The sequence below is a fragment of the Papio anubis genome, chromosome 18 (assembly GCF_008728515.1).
Source record: "Papio anubis isolate 15944 chromosome 18, Panubis1.0, whole genome shotgun sequence".
NCBI lineage: Eukaryota > Metazoa > Chordata > Mammalia > Primates > Cercopithecidae > Papio > Papio anubis.
Window position 1 is genome coordinate 50661230 of NC_044993.1, and position 24806 is coordinate 50686035.

At 45.0% G+C, this 24806-nt stretch overlaps 1 protein-coding gene across 7 annotated transcripts in view; it reads right to left on the minus strand.

Moving 5' to 3' along the window:
- The window catches only part of SLC5A11 (solute carrier family 5 member 11), a 75088-nt gene that overhangs the window by 8104 nt on the left and 42178 nt on the right, over positions 1-24806 (minus strand). For 6 of the 7 annotated variants that reach the window (XM_031658373.1, XM_031658371.1, XM_003916688.5 and 3 more), the window contains 6 exons: positions 17866-18071; positions 11473-11608; positions 2845-2952; positions 2434-2584; positions 1494-1662; positions 509-724 (listed from right to left, as the gene is read on the minus strand). In XM_031658373.1, coding sequence (XP_031514233.1) covers positions 509-724; positions 1494-1662; positions 2434-2584; positions 2845-2952; positions 11473-11608; positions 17866-18071 — 986 coding nt within the window. The remainder of the gene's footprint in view (positions 1-508; positions 725-1493; positions 1663-2433; positions 2585-2844; positions 2953-11472; positions 11609-17865; positions 18072-24806) is intronic. The other variant, XM_031658372.1, reaches the window with a different exon arrangement.

A 24806-nucleotide genomic window follows, 5' to 3' on the forward strand; every position in this document is an offset into this window, starting at 1 on the left:
ACAGTGGCATGGTCATAGCTCACTGCATCGTCCAACTCCTGGGCTCTGGCAATCCTCCCCTCTCAGCCTCCCTAGTAACTGAGATTACAGGCGTGAGCTATCACGCCCTGCTAATTTTTTCATTTTTTAAAGAGATGGGTTCTCACTATGTTGCCCAGGCTGGTCTCGAACTCCTGGCCTCAAGGGATCCTCCCACCTCAGCTTCCTGAAGTGCTGGGATTACAGGAATGAGCCGCCGCACCCCAGCCTTATGTTTACTTAATGACAGTAAAAGAGGGTATCTCTCTAGAAGGTACTGGGCTCCATATGGGACGTAAGAATCAAAGCAGAAGTGCAGATGGATTCTGATGACCTTTTCAAAGTCCTGAATAATCCTGCCCCTGAATCCCAACCCTGGACTTTTCAGCTTTTTGGACAATCAGTCTCCTTCACTTAAGTCAGTGTGGGTCAGTTTTCTGTCACTTCCAACAAAAAGTCTCAACAGATCTAGCCATCAGCCCAAACGTACCATCTCCTTGGAGGGCGGCTCTGTGAACCAGCTCACGGTGGAGACAGTGATGAGGGTGACCGTGGACAGGATCATGGAGAAGTAGAGGTAGTGGATGCTCTTCACCAGGACCGGGCGCTCATCTGGCTGGTCGCACTGAGGCTGCACGTAAATAAAGTCCAGGACCAGCCTGATCAAGCCCAGGAGCAGGCCCGAGATCAGGCCCCAGAAGGCACCCTGCAACATCAGAGCAAGATCGTCTTAGAGACGCCAAGGCCTCTGGCCTCCAGGAACCTCAAGAAGCCATCTCCAGGGCTTGTCTTTCTTGTGGTGGTCACTGCACGCATGGGTCAGCAATTTGGAAGGGTTCTGCAATACTGAACCATTTATCTTTTTATAATGAATCGACTACTAATAGATTACTAACACCCTCTTAATTTAGCTTCCCTGTTCAATAACAAAAAATGCATCAAGATACTTTTGATGAGAACCTCTCACTGCTTTTTTTTTTTTTTTTTTTTTTTTTTTTTTTTTTTTTTTAGAGACAGAGTCTCACTCTTTCACCCGGGCTGGAGTGCAGTGGTGCAGTCTCAGCTCACTGCAACCTCTGCCTCCCAGGTTCCAGTGATTCTCCTGCCTCAGCATCTGAGTAGCTAGGATTACAGGCACCCACCACCACACCAGGCTCATTTTTGTATTTTGTGTAGTGGTGGGGTTTTGCCATGTTGGCCAGGCTGGTCTCGAACTCTCAACCTCAAGTGATCCACCCACCTCAGCCTCCCAAAGTGCTGGGATTACAGGTGTGAGCCATCGCAGCAGCCCTCTCATTGCTTTTTTGCAAAGGTCAGATAAACACCCTCTCTGTATCTTCCACCATGAAACTCACCCTCCCTCTCAACACCCAAGTCCAGCCTGTATCTCCCTCCAGTGCCCTCCCCTCCCATCCTATCCCAGTCCTCAAGGGGCAGCACTTGGTTCTGGCCTAGTGGGAGCAGTCCAGAGCTACCTTTTCATTGGTCCTCTTCCAGAAACATCCCATGATGAAGACCACCGCCACGGGCGGCTGCAGGTAGGAGCTGATGGACTGGATGTAGATGAAGAGCTGGCCACCCTGGCTGGCCTGGACCACAGGGATCCATAGGATGGAGACCAGGACCAGCAGCAGCACAAACACCCTGGTGCCAGCGGCGAGAGGCACAAATTAGCATCATCTTCCCTGAACATTTACTCCTCTTTCTCTCTCTCTTTTTTAATAGGGTCTTGTTCTGTTGCCAAGGCTGGGGTGCAGTGGTGAGAGCATAGCTCACTGCAGCCTCCAACTCCTGGGCTCAAGTGATCCTCCTGCCTCAGCCTCCCAAGAAACTGGGATTACAGACACATGCCAACACTCCCAGCTTATTTTATTTTATTATTTTGAGACAGAGTCTCACTCTGTCACCCAGGCTAGAGTGCAGTGTGCCATCTTGGCTCACTGCAACCTCCGCCTCCTGGGTTCAAATGATTGTCCTGCCTCAGCCTCCTGAGTAGCTGAGATTACAGGCACCTGCCACCACAGCTAATTTGTGTATTTTTAGTAGAGACGGGGTTTCACCATGTTGGCCAGCCTGGTCTTGAACACCTGACCTCAAGTGATCCACCGGCCTGGCCTCCCAAAGTGCTGTGATTACAGGTGTGAGCCACCTCGCCCAGCTGGGTTATAATTATTTGCTTATTCTCTTCCTTCCCTAGCTCCATAAAGGCAAGAACTGAGCCCTTTCATGGTTACATGCCCTGTGCCTGGTACAGAGTAGGTGCTCGTTGAGCATCTCCTGAATGAACCAATGTGTTGCACGTGGAGTCCTAACGCTCTTCAGCCTGGCTAAGTTGCCGGCTGGACCTGGACTTTGCCTCTGGGTGGGCTCAGCTCTCTCTTCCCCCTGCCCCAGCCCCACCCAGTAGGGACTTACCTGCCTACAATCATGAGCTCCTTCTCAGATGCCCGAGGCCGGAGGTGATTCCAGAGGTCCATGGTGAAGATGGTGCTGGCACTGTTAAAGATGGAGGTGAGGGAGGACATGAGAGCCGCCACCATCACAGCCATCATCAGCCCACGGAGCCCTGGGGGCGGAAGGGAGGTCATGGGCCTCGGCCCTTTTCTGCCAAAGCAGCCGATCCCAGTGGGCTCAACTGGAGGAGGCAGAACCTCAGGGAGGACGGCGGGGCAGAGCTTCCTGCAGGACTCAGCCTTTCATGGGGAGCCTAGAGCCTGTTCCTCCCTCCAGCCCTCCCTTCTTGGCCCTGCCTTGGATCAGAGCCCATCCAGTGATCTCCTTTCTGGGTGCTCCAGGGGACTTGATGCAGGGGTGAAGGGACTTTACCTGTGGGCAGGAGTTCCAGCACGAGTTTGGGATACGCGATGTCAGAACAGCCCGAGGGGTTGCTGCAGATCTTCCGGCAGATCTCGGGATCTGCACAAGCCACTTGATCTACGGAGGAAACACAGGCCCAGAGGTGAGCAGTCAGGCCCGCAGAGCCCCAGGCCCAGGCAACATGGGGCCGGACACAGGCTTATCATGTGGAAGTTTATAGCTCAATGAGATAAAAGAGAGTCTAGACTTTATAAGCTGTGACCTTGTTACTTACGCTTTCTGAGACGAGTTGCCCTGTTTGTAAAACTAGGATAATAACATGACTTTATAGGAAGTGCTGGAAAAACTTCAGCTATTGTTATCATAACCCAGATGAAGCTGGGACACCTAGTGGCTAGTGGCCAGTCTTACAATAATGTCTTTTTTTTTTTTTTTTTTTTTTTGAGACGGAGCCTCTTGCTGTGTCGCCCAGGCTGAAGTGCAGTGGCACGATCTCAGCTCACTGCAACCTCCGCTTGCCAGGTTCAAGTGATTCTCCTGCCTCAGCCTCCTGAGAAGCTGGGATTACAGGCACCCACCACCACGCCCGGCTAATTTTTGTATTTTCAGTAGAGATGGGTTTTTGCTATGTTGGCCAGGCTGGTCTCGAACTCCTGACCTCAAGTGATCGGCCCATGGTCATTAACTCAGTGTTCAGTAACAGCTGCTCACCTGTCCTGGGCTAGTGAATCATTTCCTATATGGAGTAGATTCTCTTGTCAGAATGCTTCACACCCTCTGATGCCTGAAATAAGATGCCTCTAGCCCAGTTAAATCCAAACATAGCACAAAACCTTCTTCTTCCACAAACCCAACATTAACTGAAGGTTTACTATGACTCAGGAGCTTCAGCAAGCTTTGTACATATACCTCATTTAATTTTTACAACTCTATGGGGAAGATACTGTTATGACTCCTATTTCAAAGACAGATAAACTGAGGCCCAGAGGTTAGTTTCTCCAGATTATATTGCTAGTAAGTAGTATGGCCAGGAGGCAAACCCTTAGTTTATTTCAAAGCTCAGGTAGAGAAGATTGGCTTTGTAAATACCGCATTTCTAAACTCTGTGTGTGTGTGTGTGTGTGTGTGTGTGTGTGGGTGTGTGTGTGTGTGGGTGTGTGCGTGTGTTTTTGAGACAGCGTCTTGCTCTGTCACCCAGGCTGGAGTTCAGTGGTGCGATCTTGGCTCACTGCAACCCCAGCCTCCCAGGCTCCAGCCTCCCGAGTAGCTGGAATTACAGGCAGGCACCATCACACCCAGCTGATTTCTCTTTCTTTTTTAAAATTAATTAATTTTTTATTTTTATTTTTTCTTGAGACGGAATCTCAATGTTACCCAGACTGGAGTGCAGTCGCACAGTCTCGGCTCACTGCATCTTCCACCTGTGGGTTCAAGCGATTCTCCTGCCTCAGCCTCCCAGCCTGTAGCTGGTATTACAGGCGTGCCACCACACCCAGGTTTTTTTTTTTTGTTTTGTATTTTTAGTAGAGACGGGGTTTCATCATGTGGCCCAGGCTGGCCTCGACCTCCTGGCCTCAAGCTTTCCTCCCGCCTTGGCTTTAAAGTGCTGGGATTGTGTTTTGAGGGTTGTTTTGCTTCTCTCTTAATTTCCATATAGTTTCTTTAAAAATATGTGCCATTTCTCATGGATGAAGCTGGAAACCATCATTCCCAGCAAACTAACACGGGAACAGAAAACCAAACACCACATGTTCTCACTCATAAGCGGGAGTTAAACAATGAGAACACATGGACACAGGGAGGGGAATATCACACTCTGGGGTCTGTCTGGGGTTCGGGAGGAAGGGGAGGGAGAGCATTAGGACAAATACCTAATGCATGTGGAGCTTAAAACCTAGATGACAGGTTGACGGGTGCAGCAAACCACCGTGGCACATGTGTACCTGTGCAACAAACCTGCACGTTCTGCACGCATATCCCAGAACTTAAAGTTTAATGAAAAAATAAAAAATAAAAATATGTGCCATTTCTCAGATGGGTTTAGCAGAAGAGGGTTTTTTTTTCCAGGCTCACAAGAACTCAGGATCAGAAAATACTTTTATGCAGCTGTGGACTCAGTTGAAGGTTTAGGAGGGAGCTGCTGGAGTCGTGGTGGAGACAGAAGTGCAAATAGGGAGGCCAAGTGCTTTGTCCTGAAACTGGCACTTTAGACCTGGGGTTCTCAGCCTTCTAGTGGACTTGTTAAAAAACAGGTGGCTGGCACAGACATATGAAAAAGTGGTTAACATCACTAATCATCAAGGAAATGCAAATCAAAACCTCATGAGATATCATCTCACCCTAGTTAGAACGGGGATCATCAAAAAGACAAAACATAATACATGCTGGTGAAGATGTGAAGAAGAGGGGGAACTCTTACACGTTGTTGGTGGAGATGTAAATTACTACAGCTAGTATGGAAAACTGTATGGAGGTTCCTCAAAAAACTAAGAACTACCATACGATCCAGCAGTTTTGCTACTGGGCATATATCCTGATATAGTTTGGCTCTGTGTCCCCACCCAAATCTCATCTCGAATTGTGATCTCCACATGTCAAGGGAGGGAACTGTAATCCTCACATGTCGAGGGAGGGAGGTGATTGGATCATGGGGGCAGTTCCCCCATGTGTACTCATGATAGTGAGTGAGTTCTCATAGATCTGATGGTTTTATAAACATCTGTCATTTTCTGAGCTTGGACTTCTCTCTCCTGCCGCCATGTGAAGAAGGTCCTTGCTTCCCCTTTGCCTTCCACCATGACTGTATGTTTCCTGAGGCTTCTCCAACCAGGTGCAACTGTGAATCAATTAAACCTCTTTCCTTTATGAATTACCCAGTCTCAGGTAATATCTTTATAGCAGTGGGAAAATGGACTAATACATATCCAAAGCAATTGGAATCAGTATAGCAAATGGATACCTGCCCCCCATTTATTGCAATGCTATTCACAATAACCAACATATGGAATCAACCTAAGTGTCTGTCAACAGATGAATGGGTAAAGAAAATGTGGTACATATATACAGTGGACTACTATTTAGCCATAAAAAAGAATGAAATTCTTTTTCATGTTCATTCATGGCAACATGGATGAACTTGGAGAATATTATGTTAAGTGAAATAAGCCAGGCACAGAAAGATAAATACTGCATACTCTCACTCATATGTGGAAGCTTAAAAAGTTGAGCTCATGGAAGTAGACAGTAGGATAGTGGTTTCTAGAGGCTGGGAAGGGTAGTGGGGAGGAGGGTAGCCAAAGGTTGGTTAATAGATAGAAAAGCACAGCTAGAAAAGAGGAATAGTGTTTAGTGTTCTATAGCACTATAGGGTGACTATAATTCACAACAATTTATTGTACATTTTCAAATAGTTGAGAGTAGATTTTGATTGCCCCCAACACGAAGAAATGATAAATATTTGAGGTGATAGATAAGCTAATTACACTGATGTGGTCATTACACATTGTATAATGTATCAAAATATCACACTGTACCTTGTATGTACAATTTATATTAAAATAATTAGTTAAAAACATTAAAAGTTAAAAATAGTAAGAGAAAAAAAAAAAAAAAAACAGATGTTCCTCCAGGGATTCTGATTCAGAAGGTTTTGAATGAGGACTGAAAGTTGGTGCTTCTAACAAGTTCCCAGGAGCCACCGCTGAACTGGGGACCACACTTTGAAAAGCACTGGTCTGGGCCTCCAGAGAAGGGAGAGGGACTTCAAATACACAATGCCCACCTCACTCCTCTAACTCACCTTACTCTCTAAAATTTATTTTGCACCTCTCACTTGTACCATATGATAGAGTATTTCAATTTATAGTTTATGTTATTTTTCCATGAGTACGAGACTCATCTCCTACATTAAAAGTCGTAGGTTCATGGAACATGGTGTTGTGTCTTATTTAATAATGACTGTTGGCTGGATGCGGTGGCTCATGCCTGTAATTCCAACACTTTGGGAGGCGGAGGTGGGTGGATCACCTGAGGTCAAGAGTTTGAGACCAGCCTGATCAACATGGAGAAACCCCATCTCTACTAAAAATATGAAATTAACTGGGGATGTGGCGCATGCCTGTAATCCCAGCTACTCAGGAGGCTGAGGCAGGAGAATCGCTTGAACCCGGGAGGCGGAGGTTGCAGTGAGTGAGTGGAGATCGCGCCATTGCACTCTAGCCTGGGCAACATGAGCAAAACTCTGTCTCAAAAAAAAAATTAAAAAATTGATTGGCTGATGGCTGTTAAGACAGATGGTCAAGGTCTTGTTATTGATCTTCCATATATCAATCCAGGTCTTCAGACATAATTTGCAAGAGTAAGAGTCAAGTTTTGGAGTCAGCTACATCTGGGTTCAAATCTGGGCTCATCTGGCACTAGCTCAGTAACTCCCAGAAAGGCATTTAGCTTAGGAGTGACCCTGCATTCCTTTTTTTCCCCCTTAACCCTTACATCCAATCCATTATTAATCTGATTGGCTCTATGGTGTACTTTCAAATCACTGCATGGGTCAACTGTTGCCTCCTCAGAAAGGACTTCCCGGGAAACCCTGTCAGAAGTAGCTCTGGTCTGACATTCTTTTTGATATCTCCTTGTGCATCCTCCTCCTGGAATTTAGCACAGTCAAAAATTATTTATTTTTTTACTCTTTTTTGAAACACAGTCTCACTTTGTCACCCAGTCTGGAATGCAGTGGCTCGAACACAGCTCACTGCAGCCTCAACCTCCCAGGCTCAAGTGATTCTCCCACTTCAGCCTCCTGAGTAGCTGGGACTACTGTGTGTGTGTATTTTTTTTTCTAGAGATGGGGTCTTGCCATGTTACCCAGGCTGGTCTCAAACTCCTGGGCTCAAGCAATCTTCCTGCCTTGGCCTCCCAAAGAGCTGGGATTACAGGTGTGAGCCACTGCACCTGGTCTTATTTATTTACTTATTTCTGTCTTTGTCCTCCACCACTAGGATGTAAGACCCTCTACAGTAAGGATCCTGTAGTCTCGTTCACTTATGGGCCCCCAGAGTCTTCTAGAATAACACTTGGAAGATAATTGGCCTCAAAATATTTGTTGAATTCATGGAAGAATAAATAAATGAGTGAATGAATGATTTTTTTTTTGAAACAAGGTCTCACTTTGTCACCCAGGCTGGAGTGCAGTGATCATGGCTCACTGCAGCCTCGACCTCCCATGTTGCTGGGACTATAAGCAAATGCCACCATGCCTGGCTAATTTTCGTATTTTTTGTAGATACGGGGTTTCATCATGTTGCCCAGGCTGGTCTCAAACTGCTGAGCTCAAGCGATCTGCCTGCCTTGGCCTCCCAAAGTTCTGGGATTATAGGTGTGAGCCATCACACCTGGCCAAATGAATTAATTTGTCTAAGCTTCAATTTCCTCATCTGTAAGATGAAAAGAATAATAGTACCTACCATATAAAGTTGTTTTGAGGAAGAAATGAGGTAATACATGTATAAAATAATAATAGTAAACACTTGAATAGCGGTTACTGTGTACCTCTATACCAGGAACTGCTTTAAGCCTTGTAAAATATTACCCCCATTATACAAGTGAGGAAACAGAAGCAAAGAGACATTAAATGCCTTATGCAAGGTCAAACACCTCATAAGCGGCAGAGCAAATTCATGCCTGGGCCTTCCAGATCAGAATCCATATTCATAGCCACACTACACTCTGAAACTCTTTTCATAGGGACTGGCCCTTAGCAAGTGCACAATGAATGTGGGTTGCTTGAAGCCATATTCTTTTCTTTTCTTTTCTTTCTTTTTTTTTTTTTTTTGGAGATAGGGTCTTGCTATGTTGTCCAGGCTAGAATGCAGTGGTGTAATAATAGCTTACTGCAGCCTCAACCTCCTGGGCTCAAGCAATTCTCCTGCCTCAGTTTCCCAAGTAGCTGGAACCACAGGTGGGCACCACCACACTTGGCTAATTTTAAAAAATTGTTTTTGGTAGGGAGGGGGTCTGGTATTGTTACCTAGGATGGTCTTGAACTCCTGGCCTCAAGAGATCCTCCTGCCTCAGCCTGCCAAAGTGCTGGGATTACAGGCGTGAGCCACTGCACCTGGCCTGAAGCCGTTTCTGTGTTTCTATGTCAAGACTTGCTGAACAGCTGTATATTTTCCAAGTCACCGCAAAACCCAGATCCCAGTTCTTAGCTCCCTCTGGGTTTTCCTAAGCCTTTTGCCCTTTCCTGGAAGCAGGACTAGGGACTATTTTTGGGTTCCTCATCCCACCCTTGAACACAAGGGTTCAAGGTCTAGCACCATGGACAGTGCCCCCATTTGCCTTCCCCAACTCTTTTCTCCTACTTCTTAAGGGTCCTAAATTATTTTGACTAAGCTTCTGAGCCAACCACAAACCACTTCATCCTACCCTTTCTTAGCTTCTGTGTAACATGTAGGATAAGGCACAGGGGAGGAAACTTTCTGCTTTCTATCCCCTTTAATAACATCCTTGGTGAACTTCTGTATAGATCACCAGTTTCTGACACCACAGTGTCTTCTGGTGACGTTGCCCCTCCTCACTATCATTTATCCCCGTCGTATAAACCTATTCCCTTACCACATTAAGAAAAAAACTAAGGGCCGGGCGCGGTGGCTCACGCTTGTAATCCCAGCACTTTGGGAGGCTGAGGCGGGCGGATCACAAGGTCAGGAGATCGAGACCATCCTGGCTAACACAGTGAAACCCCGTCTCTACTAAAAATACAAAAAATTAGCCGGGCGCGGTGGCGGGCACCTGTGGTCCCAGCTACTTGGGAGGCTGAGGCAGGAGAATGGCGTGGGCCGGGGAGGCGGAGCTTGCAGTGAGCCGAGATCTCGCCACTGCACTCCAGCCTGGGCGACAGAGTGAGACTCCATCACAAAAAAAAAAAAAAAAAAAAAGAGAGAGAGAGAGAGAAAAGAAAAAAACTAAGGCAAATACTCTAGAGGCCTCGATATCCCATGAGATTTGTTAAGAAAAGTACACCAGGCTGGGCGCAATACCTCACACCGTAATCCCAGCACTTTGGGAGGCTGAGGTGGGTGGATTGCTTGAGCCCAGGAGTTCAAGACCAGCCTGGGCAACATAGTGAGACCCCCATAGCTACAAAAATTATAAAAATTAGCTGGGCATGGTGGTGGGCGCCTGTAGTCCCAGCTACTCAGGAGACTGAGGTGGGAGAACTTCTTAAGCCTGGGAGCTCCAGACTGCAGTGAGCTGTAATCATGCCACTGCACTCCAGTAGTGACAGAGTGAGACCCATCTAAAAAAAAAGAAAAGTACCCCAGGCCGGGCACAGTGGCTCACGCCTGTTGGGAGGCCGAAGTGGGAGGATCATGAGGTCAAGAGATCGAGACCATCCTGGCCAACATGGTGAAATCCCATCTCTACTAAAAATACAAAAGTTAGCCGGGCATGGTGGTGCATGCCTGTAGTCCCAACTACTTGGGAGGCTGAGGCTTGAGAGTCACTTGAACCCAAGAGGCAGAGGTTGCAGTGAGCCGAGATCATGCCACTACACTCCAGCCTGGCAACAGAGTGAGACTCTGTCTCAAAAAAAAAAAAAAAAAAGTACCCCAAAAAGGATTTCACTGGGTCAAAGTTACCCAACCCAACGACTAAGCTCAAATACTAAAGTAAGAGAGAAACTTTCACATGAGACTTCAGAGAACTGCTCTGGAACCACAAGACCTTAGCCTAGTTGCAACTAGGCCTATGTTTCAACAAAACATAGTTGAGGCAAGATCCCAGTTGAGTCTCCACTCAATTTGGCCTGGGATACCTATAGGACCTGCCCATTGAACCAATGTTGAGAAACAGCATAGAGTCACTAGATGCCTAGATAGAGATGCCTCAGTCTCATCACTAGGAAAGGACTCTATGGCCAGGCATCATGGCTCATGCCTGTAATCCCAGAATTTAGGGAGGTCAAGACAGGAGGATCGCTCGAGGCCAGGAGTTTGAGATCAGCCTGGGTAACATAGTGTGACCCTGTCTTTACAAAAACTTAAAAAAATAGCCAGGTGTGGTAGTGCATGCCTGTAGTCTCAGCTACTTGGGAGGCTGAGGCTCCCAAGGATCCCTTCAGCCCAGGAGTCTGAGGCTGCAGTGAGCTATGATCATGTCACTGTAGTCCAGCCTGGGTGACAAAGTGAGACCCTATCTTTAAAAAAAAAAAAAGCTAAAAAAAAAAAAAAAAAGGACTGGGTGTGTTGGCTCACACCTGCAATCTCAGCACTTTGAGAGGCCAAGGCAGGAGGATAGCTTGAGGCCAGGAGTTCAAGATCAGCCTGGGCAACATAGCAAGACCACATCTCTATTTTTAAAAAAAAAATTAGCCAGGCATCGTGGTGCATACCTGTAGCCCCAGCCACACAGGAGACTGAGGTGGGAGGATTGCTTGAGCCCAGTAGTTCAAGGTTACAGTGAACTATGACTGCATCACTGCACTCCAACCTGAGTGACAGAATGAGACTCTGTCTTAGAAAAAGAGAGAAAGGACTGTAGTCACATTCTCTTGAGGCTTCTAATAATATGTTTAGAATAATTCACATGGTCTGAGACTCACATACCGATGACCTCTTCCCCTAGCTGTGTTCTCACCTGGGAAGAGGATGCGGCTAACCATCCCAGGGAACACCATTATGAAGAGGGGCAGCACCTTCAGGTACGCAGCCATCAGAGCACCTCCTTTGGCATGGGACAGGTTCTTGGCAGCCAGGGTCCGCTGGACAATCACCTGGAAAAGATCAAGGGGGTTGGAAACTGGGAATGCTGATACAGTTTGGCTGTGTCCCCACCCAAATCTCATCTTGAATTGTAGCTCCTATAATTCCCACATGCTGTGGGAGGGAGCCAGTGGGAGATAATTGAATCATGGGGGCAGTTTCCCCCCATACTGTTCTCATGGTAGTGAATATGTCTCATGAGATCTGATGGTTTTATAAGGGGAAACCCCTCTCACTTGGCTCTCATTGTGTCTTTGCCTGCTGCCATCCATGGAAGACGTGACTTGCTCCTTCTTGCCTTCTGCCATGATTGTGAGACCTCTCCAGCCATGTGGAACTGTGAGTCCATTCACCTTCTTTATAAATTACCCAGTCTCGGGTATGTCTTTATCAGCAGTGTGAGAATCGACTGTATTAAAAGGCTTTCTCTTAAGGCCAAAAGGGTGTGTTTAGCCTCTTGGTAGGTGTAGGAGACTTAGGATCTTGGTTTGCCACGCTTGTGTTTGAAGAAACGTGTCTTTCCTATGCTCAGTCCCTGTGGTCTAATTCAGGTAGCTAAGACACCCACCCCATTCCCTCCCTACTCTTTTATCCAGGGGTTATGCCTGGCCAGTTAAAGTCCTCCGCAGAATTTTTCCACCTCTGTGGCTACCAGGATCCATTAAGGAAAAGTGTGTCCCCAAGGCAATCCAACCACATCTCTCCATGGAATTTCTTCCTTAAAAAGGCAAAGGAGGCCAGGTGCAGTGGCTCACGTCTGTAATCCCAGCACTTTGGGAGGCTGAAGCAGGAGGATTGCTTGGGGCTGGGAGTTTGAAACCAGCCTGGCCAACATGGTGGAACCCCATCTCTATAAAAAATACAAAAATTAGCTGGGTGCATTGGTGTACGCTTGTAATCCTAGCTACTTGGGAGGCTGAGACAGGAGAATCACTTGAACCCAGGAGATGGAGGTTGCAATGAGCCAAGATCGTACCACTGCACTCCAGCCTGGGTGATAGAGTGAGACTCTGTCTCAAAAAAAAAAAAAGAAAGAAAAGAAAAGAAAAGGAAAGAGGTTTCCTAACTCCTTGTGCCTCCTTTGCAATTGCTAACTGTGAACGAGGTGTAGAGCTGCTGGCTGCATCTCTGCCATCATATGGGATGGCCTCTTTGAAACTAAGTCATCACAGAGAAAAGAAAACCAGGAAATGGAGAGAAAGACAATGTGTGATGATGTAGTATCAGAGACAGGCAGTCTGGGTTCAAATCCTACCTCTCCACTTCCCACCTATCTGACCTTGGGCAAGCAGCTTCACCTCTCTTGGCCTCTGTTTCCTCATTTATGAAATGAGCATAATACCAGCGCAGTTTTGAAAATTAGAGAAGTGAAAGTACTTAGAATACTTAGAATATGACACACAGTAACTGCTTCGTAAATATTAGTTGTTTCCATTGCCATTAACCACCTCTGGACTCCCCATCATGTAAGTTTTAAAAAATGCTTTTTTTTTTTTTTTAAAGAGATGGGGTCTCACTCTGTTGCCCAGGCTGAAATGCAATGATGTGATCATAGCTCAATGATGCAATGATGTGATCATAGCTCACTGCAGCCTCAAAGTCCTGGGTTCAAATGATCCTCCTGCCTCAGTCTTTCAAGTAGCTGGGACAATAGGCATGAATCACCACACTGAGCTAATTTGTAAAATTTTTACTTAGAGATGGGGTCTTGCTATATTGCTATATTGAGGAGGCTGGTCTTGAACCCCTGGCTTCAAACAGTCCTCCTGCCTCAGCCCCCCAAGTAGCTATGTCACCACGCTTGGCTACATTTTACGTTTATTTTTATTTTTTTGTAGAGACAGACTCTCACTATGTTGCTCAGGCTGGTCTCCAACTCCTGACGTCAAACAACCCTCCTGCCTCAGTCTCCCAAAGTGCTGGGATTATAGGCCCAGAAAAAAAGAGCCTTTTTATCCTTAAACTATTTTTTCCACACAAACAACTAAATGAGTCCTCACTAAATCATCCAAGAACCCTTAATGAGAAGAGTGTAGTGAGGTAAGACTTGCTGCAAACCCCATACCACAGCCCCAATAATTATTTTAGATTTCACAGCACATTTTGGTGGGGAGAGAGATGTCACCTGGGGCAGCATTTCATCTGCAGAATCCATGGGACTGAACCTTGTCAGAGATAGTTGTCCGAAGGCATCAATATGCTCCAGGACAGTGTGAAATATGCAGTTTTTGTTAATGACCTAACTGCATTAGCAGTGAGACAAACCGGGCTTAGTGGACACGTTTCAAGGACAGGTACCCATGCCCACTGGACACAACATATTCAGCCAGTCAGAATTCAAAAAAGCTCTGATCACAAGCTGGCCATCCAACGGAGGGGTCCCCTCCCTCCCTTCCCTTCCCCTCCCCTCCCCTCTCCTGTCCTCTCCTTTCCTGTTTCCTCTCCTCTCCTCTCCTTTCCTATTTTCTTCTCTTCTCTTTTCTTTTCTTTTCTTTTCTTTTCTTTTCTTTTCTTCTCTTTTCTTTTTTGAGATGGAGTCTCGCTCTGTCACCCAGGCTGGAGTGCAGTGGCGCGATCTCGGCTCACTGCAAGCTCCGCCTCCCGGGTTCAGCCATTCTCCTGCCTCAGCCTCCCGAATAGCTGGTACTACAGGCTTCTGCCACCTCGCCCAGCTAATTTTTTGTATTTTTGGTAGAGATGGTTTTTAGTTTCACCGTGTTAGCCAGGATGGTCTCGATCTCCTGACCTCGTGATCCGCCCGCCTCGGCCTCCCAAAGTGCTGGGATTACAGACGTGAGCCACTGTGCCCGGCTAAGTGGTTCTTAAGAAGTAACATCTCAGTTGTGGGGGAAAAAGTGAGCTGAGAGGAATGAAAATGCAATCTGAATATGTGGGGAGGAGGGGTTATGGTTAGCTATGTCAGCCATCTGTTATGGCATCTGTCATCTAGCTACCTTATCTTTCCTTGCTTTTTCCACAATAATCATGTACAATTTTTCCCTTCCTTGATGTGGGAAAGGAGGAGGGAGAGCTGTCATGGTGGAGCACGGTGACCAGGGAGCAGGCATCTGCACAGAAATGCAGCTGGGGGTGGGTTCCCAGAATTGAGAGCATCCAATAGGTGCGGTACAATGAATGAATGGAGCGATTGAAAGTGCAGACGGACTTAGGTGTGAATCCGCCCACCAGCTCTTTGTGATCTTGGATGAGTTCCTTAACCTTTCCAGGCTCAGCTCTCTCATCTGTAAAATGGGGATGATAACTGTGCTTGCTTTTCAGGTGTCTAGCAGCTCTTTAGCAAAGAGGGCAGTCATGATTATTGTCATTGTCATCATCACCGCTGTTAGATGAAACCAGAGAAAGAAGTTCCAACAGGTCAACGAAATAGAAATAGATGAGAGTAGGATTACATCAGAAACCGGATCAGAGAGCTGTAGGTCAGAAGTACAGAAATCTGTCTGGGCGCGGTGGCTCACGCCTGTAATCCCAGCAGTTTGGGAGGCCGAGGTGGGTGGATCACTTGAGGTCAGGAGTTTGAGACTAGCCTGGCCAACATAGCAAAACTCTCTCTCTACAAAAAATACCAAAGATTAGCTGGGCGTGAGGGTGCCTGCCTATCGTCCCAGCTACTCAGGAGGCTGAGGCATGAGACTTGCTGGAACCCAGGAGGCAGAGGTTGTAGTGAGCCGAGATCGCACCACTCTACTCCTACCTGGGTGACAGAGAGAGACTCTGTCTCAAAACTAATAATAATAATAAATAATAAAAATAAATAATAAAAAAGAAGTTCAGAAACCTGAAAAGAGTAAACATTGGTTCAATAAAGGAAGGAGGAAGATGGTCTCGGGGGAATACCTGGGCAGGTGAAATTGTCTCTGGCTTGTTTTTACAAATGACTTTTTCCCAGTGGCAGAATGGGTCAACTGTCTTGTTTTGTTTTGTTTTGTTTGTTTTTGAGACACAGTGTTGCTCTGTTGCCCAGGCTGGAATTACAGGCATGAGCCACTGTGCCCAGCATGATTAATTAATTTTTTGAGATGGAATCTCACTTTGTTGCCCAGACTGGAGTGCAGTGGCATGATCTCGGCTCACTGCAACCTCTACCTCCCGGGTTCAAGTGATTCTCTTGCCTCAGCCTCCTGAGTAGCTGGGATTACAGGTGCCCACCACCACAACTGGCTAATTTTTTTTTTTGTATTTTTAGTAGACACCAGGTTTTGCCATGTTGGCCAGACTGGTCTCAAACTCCTGACTTCAGGTGATCCACTCGTCTTGACCTCCCAAAGTGTTGGGATTACAGGCGTGAGCCACTGCACCTGGCCGGTGTGTTAAAATTAAAGCCCATGATGTTAGCCTGGATCAGTCCTGTTTCTCAGGGTGTCTCCTATCTGAGATTTGCTAAGGAGGTGAAGGCGGTCTCTCTCTTAAAGGGGCAGTACATGTGCATTGCTCTCATCACTGCCTTGGTCGTTAGCTCTTAGCTCAAATAAGGGCTGGCCTATGGATGGGACCTGGGTTTCATTTTCTGTGAAGTCTCCTGCATCAAATCAATTGTCCAATGCCATGATTATTGCTTTAATTAAACTCTCATCAGCCCTCACTATGCAGTATAACTCCCCAAGTGATACATAGGCCTCTGATGTTTCATGTAACAGAAAAAGAATATTTGAACACGTGATATATTCACTCAGTTTAAAACCCGAGAAAATATAATATGCAGTGAATCAGCTCCCACTCATCCTTCCCACCTGCCCTGCCTCCCTGCCCACAGGTATCCACTCTTCTTAGTTTTGTATACATCTGTCCAGAGTTTATGCACATATAAGCAAACACAAATATTGATTCTATTCTCCTGGTTTTTTTTAATACAAAAGGGCTTCTTGTACACATGGTTCTGCATTTTGATTTTCTCCTCTCTTTTTTCACACCAGTTATGTATCTACCTTTGCTCTGGGTGTGCCTTCTGCTGCAAACTCTTCCTCCAAAAATCACGGGGAGCTCTCGCTCTTCTACAAAGTCTTTGGTCAAAGGTCACTTCTCAATGACACCTCCCCTAAGCACCCTACATTATTTGAGACAGAGTCTTGCTGTCTCAGGCCTGTTGCACAGGCTGGAGTGCAGTGGTGCAATCTCAACTCACTGCAGCTTTGACCTCCTGGGTTCCAGCGATCCTCCCACCTCAGCCTCGCAAATAGCTGGGACTCCAGGCGCACACCACCATGCCTGGCTAATTTTTAATTTTTTTTTTTTTTTTTTTTTTTAGAGACAGGGTCTCACTATGTTGCCCAGGTTGGTCTCAAACTCCTGGACTCAAGTGAGCCTCCCACCTCAGCCTCCCAAAGTGCTGAGATGAGAGGTGTGAGCCACCTGTCACCCCGTTTTAAATTGCACTACCACACTCTCAATCTCCTTGACCTCACTCTACTGTTTTACTTATTGTCTCTGTCTACTCCCATTAGAAGAAGGGAAGCTCCACAAGGGCAGAGAGCTTGGTTTGATTTATTAGCTCCTGGTTTTAAGTGCCCAGAAGAGTGCCTGGTATGTAGAGGATAACCAGTGTGTATTTGTTGAACAAATAATGTCCAATAGGAGTTTTAACCCCCATTTAAAAGGTATCATCTCCTTTGCCTACTGGATATTCCCAGTTAAAAATAAATAAATAAATAACACCTAATACATTAAGCAAAGTGTATTAGGCCGGCTGCAGTGGATCACACCTATAATCCCAGCACTTTGGGAGGCTAAGGCGGGAGGATCATTTGAACTCCGGAGTCTGAGAGCAGCCTGGTCAACATAGTGAGACCTGCATCTCTACTAAAAAATAATAAGAATAATAATAAATAGCTGGGCATGGTGGCGTGTGCCTGTAGTCCCAGCTACTCAGGAGGCTGAAATGGGAGGATCTCTTGAGCCCAGGAGATGAAGGCTGCTGTGAGCTATGATCATGCCTCTGCCTTCCAGTCTGGGTGATAGAGTGAGATCCTGTCTCAGGGAAAAAAAACAAAAAAAACAAAAAAAAAAACAAAAAAAAAACCAGAGTGTTGAGTTTTCCCCTTTGCAAATATCAACAGCTTTGGATTTGTCGTTCACATTCACAAGAGCAAGAAACAAAATAGCATGTAGAGCAGTGGAAAGGAGGAAGTAGTCAAGGAAGCAGGGAAAATGCAAATGAGAGAAGAGGTGGAGGAAGAAAAAAGTACTGACTTCAGCCACCCTAAGGAGAGAAGCAAAGAGAAGGAAAAAGCTTGCTGAGGCCACTATCCTGTACCTGATCCGTGCACCAGTACCAGAGGGATGGGATGGACATTCCAAATAGGACCCCTGGCCACGGGAGATCAGATGTCAGCGGATCTCGGAAAATATGGAAGGCATCCTCCCGGGGCAGCCCGCAGCTGCTGTTCTCGCTCCGGTTGCTGGCCAGGGCCAAGAAGTACTTCTCCTTCAGGCCTTCCATCCCACCAACTGCCGCGAAACCTAGAATTCAGAGGAAGCCTGTTTTCCAGGAATTCAGATTGGTCCATGGCAAGTGATGAGGAGATGGCTGGAGATTGGTGAAATTCTAGCAGGACCAGAGCTACCAAAAAATGTTGATCCCCTTAAGGGTTCTTAGCCTCCTCCCCACTTTTTTTTTAACTTAAAGAAATTAATAGTAGAGTTTTATTGGACTATCATTGACCTAACCATAAATTGCAAATATTTAAAGTGTAAAAGTTGATGTTTGACATCAGTATTCACCCATGAAACCTCCACCACAAAGTAATGAATGTGTCTGTCCAAGTTTCTTTTTTTCTTTCTTTCTTTCTTTTTTCTTTTCTTTCTTTTTCTTTTCTTTTTTTTTTTTTTTTTTTTTTTTTTTTTTTTTGAGATGAGGTCTTGCTCTGTCACCCAGGCTGGAGCATAGTGGTGCGATCTCGGCTAACTGCCACCTCCACCTCCCAGGTTCAAGCGATTCTCCTGCCTCAGCCTCCTGAGTAGCTGGGATAACAGGAGTGTGCCACCATGCCTGGCTAATCTTTGTAGTTTTAGTAGAGACGGGGTTTCACCATGTTGTCCAGGCTGGTCTCGAACTCCTGACCTCAAGTGATACTCCTGGCCATTGTCCCAGGCCATTGTATGTTCTTTAAGCCCATTGAATTCCCCTAAAAATAATTTACTACCTCCCTGAAATCATCGACACTTGTCCATCTCCTTTTTCCTTAAGAAGTACAGTATAGAAACATCTATATGATATTAGGATATTGAGAAATCACTCCGTAATTCTCCCTTGTGCGTGCTAATAAATTTGTATGCCATTTCTCCTATTAATCTGCCTCTTGTTGGTTGATTTTCCAGTGAGATTTCCAGTCTTCCCTTCGCTCCTACAATTGCTTCTCAGAATAATACTTCTAAATAATGCAAAAATACATAGGATTGCAAAGAAATCAAATATATTGAACCATCAAAATATTAAAAATGTGACATAGTAATTTATTTATTTGCTCCATTAAATTGTAAGACTGGCCAGGCACAGTGGCTCACACCTGTAATACCAGCTCTTTGGGAGGCCGAGGGGGGGGGGTGAATCTCCTGAGGTCAGGAGTTCGAGACTAACCTGGCCCACATGGTGAAACCCCATATCTACTAAAAATACAAAAATTAGCCAGGCATGGTGGCAGGCACCTGTAATCCCAGCTACTCAGGTGGCTGAGGCAGGAGAATTGCTCTGCGAGGTGGAGGTTGCAGTGAGGCAAGATTGTGTCACTGCATTCCAGCCTGGGCAACAGAGCAAGAATCCACCTCAAAAAAAAAAAAAGTAAAACCTTGTGGTAGGTCTAATAATGGCTTCAGGTTTTGTTGTTTTGTTTGTTCTTAGAGACAGGGTCTCACTCTGTCACCCAGACTGGAGTGTAGTGCTACAATCATAGTTCACAGTAACCTCGAACTCCTGAGCTCAAGCGATCCTCCTGCCTCAGCCTCCAGAGTAGTTAAGATTACAGGCGTGTACCAGCATATCTAGCGACTTTTAAAGTTTTTTGTAGAGATGGATCTCACTATGTTTCCCAGGCTGGTCTCGAGCTCCTAGGCTCAAGCAATTCTCCTGCTTCAGCCTCCCAAAGTGTTGGAATTACAGGCATGAGCCACTGCATATGACCTGTATTTTGTTTCTTTTCTCATTCCAAATTATGCTGTTTTCTCTCTTTTTCTTGGTTTGATTTGCAACTGCATTTTATGGTTCTTTTCAAAGAAATATATATTGGGCCAGGTAAGGTGGCTCACGTCTGTAATCCCAGCACTTTGGGAGGCTGAGGCAGGTGGATCACCTGAGGTCAGGAATACAAGACCAGCCTGGCCCACATGGAGAAACCCTGTCTCTACTAAAAATACAAAAATCAACCAGGCATGGTGGTGCATGCCTGTAGTCCTAGTTACTCGGGAGGCTGAGGCAGGAGAATCACTTGAACCCGGGAGGCAGAGATTGCAGTGAGCCAAGATCATACCACTGCACACCAGCCTGGGCAACACAGCCAGACTCCGTCTTAAAAAAAAAAAAAAAAAAAAAAAGGCCAGGTGCAGTGGCTCATGCCTGTAATCCCAGCACTTTGGGAGGCCAAGGTGGGCATATCACCTGAGGTCAGGGGTTTGAGATCAGCCTGGCCAACATGGTGTAACCCTGTCTCTACTAAAAATACAAAAATAAGCTGGATGTGGTGGTGGGCGCCTGTAATCCCAGCTACTTGGGAGGCTGAGGCAGGAGAATCACTTGAACCCGGGAGGCGGAGGTTACAGTGAGCCGAGATCACGCCATTGCACTCCAGCCTGGCGACGGAGTGAGAGTCCATCTCAAAAAAAAAAAAGGAAAGAAAAAGAAATAGATATTGGAGTAATTGGAGTAACTCTTTTTTCTAAATCACTAAATTGGGCTTTCATATTTATGAATATAAATGTTTTTACAGAGGTACAGCTTTGACTTTATCTATTAAGAATGAAATGTAATGTTCTCGTTTTTTCTGGATAGTCTGTAATTGCAGCTTTTATTTTCTCTGTAACCCAGGCACTATTTAGAAGACGGCTTTTAAATTTCTAAGTAATTCGATTTTTAAAAAATTTACACTTTCCCTAATGAGTTTAAATTTTTTGGTTTATATGAGTAAGATAATCTGAACAATGTTTTTATACACAGTTTTGTAAAAATTTTTTTCAATGATTAATTTTTGCGGGTGATTCTATGAATGCTGGAAAAATACACATTCATGATTAGGAGAATGCTTATTCATTTGTAGAATTTATATCTTCTAAATCCTCATTATGTTCTTGTATTGTTAAGGTATTTTAGTACTGTTTTGGTTTCTGTCAACTTATAACAACTTCTGCTTTGTGTATCTTGTTGCAATGTTATTTAATAAACAAAGGTTACATCTTTATTATGAATTTTATATTTTCAATATAAAATTACTTATCCCCGTTTATTGCTTTTTGCCTTATACTTTGTTTTATATGTGCCACTTGCAAATTATATCGTTACATTTTCTTAACCCAAACTATAAATCTTGAGTTTTGTTGAGAAAATAAATAATATATAGCTAAAGAAAAGAAAAACAGAACAAACAGCCACATAGATTGATAACTGCTTGTAAGAAGCCTTGTCTTTCAATTGGGAATTTTATTCCATTTACTTGTATTGTGATAACTGATATTTTTACTATTACTTTGCATTCTCTTTTATTCTTTCCCTTTGGTTGTGATTTCTTGTTATTCTCTTTTAAGAAAAAAAAACTTATACACACATATTTCCTACATAAAGGGTTAGATTTATATGAGTGTCTGCTTGGAGTTCAGTATTTCTTCTTCATGATGTTTTTCTTCCTATTTGATGGGAAATGTAGCATACTATCTCTCCCAACATTTTAAAGTTTTTGTTAGTAAAACAGGATTTTAGATCCAATGTTTATTAAATTGTTATACTCTTTATGCAACATTTGCCTTGACCAGACAATTTTTCAGATCTATAACAATTTTAACTGGATCATTATTTACTACCATTTTCTCTTGAGTCATAATACCAACTCTCGATTTTGCTTCTCTCTTGTATCTTCAAGACAGGCGCGTAGGTCCTCCTTTTACTAAGTCCTTGCATAGTTCAGAATATTTCTGCAGCCCTGGCAAACAGGGCACTTGGCTGGGTATCCGATCGTTACTTAGGATACTACTTTTCCCATAAAACACATCTGTAGCCTTTGTTCCACTGTCTTTTGGCATTTTATTGTTATGAAGGAGGGGAATGAGACCAGCTTGTTTTATTATTTTTAGCTCACTACATTTTTTCTGTCTGGGTTCTTTTTTCCTTATACAGAATCTCACTCTATCACCCAGGCTGGAGTGCAGTGGTGCAATCATAGTTCACTGCAGCCTCGAGCGCCTGGGCTCAAGCGATCCTCCTGCCTCAACCTCCTCAAGCTCCCTGATCCTCCGGTCCCTAGCTGAGACCACAGGTGTGCACCACCACACCCAGCTAATTTTCCATTTTTCATAGAGTGGGGTCTTGCTTTGTTGTCCAGGCTGGTCTCAAACTACTGGCCTCAAATGATCTTCCCACCTCTCTGTATTCTTTAGTATTTAAAAATTATTCTATACTTCACATTTTGTTCATAATGCTTCTACCTGGAGATCTCATTCATTGATTTTGCCTAAGACACACCAAACCCTTTACACCTAGCTAGATATATCATCCTCCTTCTAAGAAAAGTTTTCTTTTGTGATTAATTTATTTACTTTGTTCCATTTTTTTCTGATCTTTTTTCTAAGAATAAACATTTCTCAGAAAAAAAAAAAGCAGAAAAAAAGAAAAAGAATAAACATTTCTCAAATGGTATATCTCTGCTCTCTGTCTTCTATATTTGTCATCTTTTCTTTTATAATTTTATTATTTATCCCTTTTCTCTGCATTTTATTAGAACTCCTACTTATTTTCAGCCGGGCGTGGTGGCTCACGCCTGTAATCCCAGCACTTTGGGAGGCTGAGGCCAGCAGATGACGAGGTCAAGAGATCGAGACCATCCCTGCGAACATGGTGAAACCCCATTAGCTGGGCGTGGTGGCACATGTCTGTAGTCCCAGCTACTCGGGAAGCTGAGGCAGGAGAATCACTTGAACTTGGGAGGTGGAGGTTGCAGTGAGCCAAGATCATGCCACTGCACTCCAACCTGGTGACAGAGCAAGACTCCGTCTGAAAAAAAAAAGAACTCCTATTTGTTTTCATCCTGGGTTTGATTTTCTTTAGCGTTTGTTCTGCTCTTTACATCCTCCTGTGGGGAGTTTAATTCTGCTAATTTTTAAAGAAAATTTTAGAAAATGTGTTGTAATCTTCTCTAATCTTTTTCCTTTTTATCCACTTCTATTCTCCCTTCATCTCAGTTTGTCCTCTACTTCTATCTTTCATACATGTTTCATAGAGTTCAGGATTCCAAGCATGGCACTCTTCTAATATTTTCTTCTGAGTCCTAAAATATATAATTTTCAGCACTATAGTCTGCCATCTTTCAGGATTATGATCCCTTTTGCTTTTCTGTGTTTTCTATATTAGTTTTCATAGCCTTTTTTTTTTTTTTTTTTTTTTTTGAGACAGGGTCTCGCTCTGTTGGCCAGGCTGGAGTGTAGTGGCACAATCTCAGCTCACTGCAGCCTCAACCTTCCAGGCTCAAGCCATCCTTCCACCTCAGCCTGTCAAGTAGCTGGGACTACAGGCACATGCCACCACACCCGGCTAAGTTTATGTTTATTTTTTGTAGAGACACAGTCTCACTAGGTTGCTCAGGCTGGTCTCAAACTCCTGAGCTCAAGTGATCTTCTTGCTTTGGCCTCCCAAAGTGCTGGGATTACAGGTGTGAACCACCACACTCGGCTTTTGTTGTAGTCTTTAAGGCTTAATGAGTGGCTTACCTCTAAAAGATAGAAACCTGTGAAGAGTAGTGTTCCCCCCCTTAACAATAATAAGAAGTTGGCTAATCTACAAAATTATAACTTCCCTTGAACCTATCAGAGAGGTGAGGACATAGAGCAACCAACTGGCCTGAGATCTCAGAAAACACAGGAGCCTCCAAAGAGACATGGCCATTGGCAGCAAAACAAAGAAAGACAGGATCACCATACAAGCTGGTACGAAGAATTGGGCAAATATTTTTTTTTTTTTTTTGAGACGGAGTCTCGCTGTGTCTCCCAGGCTGGAGTGCAGTGGCGTGATCTCGGCTCACTGCAAGCTCCGCCTCCCGGGTTCACGCCATTCTCCCGCCTCAGCCTCCCAAGTAGCTGAGACTACAGGCGCCCGCTACCACGCCCGGCTAGTTTTTTTTTTTTTTTTTGTATTTTTAGTAGAGGCGGGGTTTCACCATGTTAGCCAGGATAGTCTCGATCTCCTGACCTCGTGATCCACCAGCCTCGGCCTCCCAAAGTGCTGGGATTACAGGCTTGAGCCACCGCGCCCGGCCAGGGCAAATATTTTGAAACGAATTGCTAAAGTCTAGGTGTGGGCTAGTGCTAGAGTTTAAAGCTTCTGTAGGCTGCATGCGGTGGCTCATGCCTGTAATTTCAGCACTTTGGGAGGCCAAGGCAGGTGGAATGCTTGAGCTCAGGAGTTTGAAACCAACCTGGGCAACATGGTGAAACCCCATCTATTAAAAAAAATGAAAAAAAAAATTAGCCGGGAGTGGTGGTGCACACCTGTGGGCCCAGCTACTTGGGAGGCTGAGGTGGGAGGATCTCTTAAGCCCAGGAGGTAGCGGTTGCAGTGAGCCAGGATTGTGTCACTGCACTTCAGCCTAGGTGGCGGAGTGAGATCCTGTCTCAAAACAAACAAACAAATAACAACAAAAACCTCTGTGAGGAAAAGCTGTCTCTTCACATTCTTTTCTTTTTTCACTCAGTTATTTTTCCATATTAGTATAGAAAGATATTAACTTTTACTTAAAAAAAAAACAGTGCCAGGTGGGGCGGCTTTGGGAGGCTGAGGCAGGAGGATCACCTGAGATCAAGAGTTTGAGATCAGCCTGGGCAACATAGTGAGACCCTATCTCTACAAAAAAACAGGAAAAAACAATTAGCTGGACATAATGGCCTATACCTGTAGTCCCAGCTACTCAGGAGGCTGAGGTGGGAGAGTCACTGGAGCCCGGGAGCTCAAGGCTGCAGCGAGCTATGATTGCACCACTGCACTCCAGCCTGACTGACAGAGCAAGA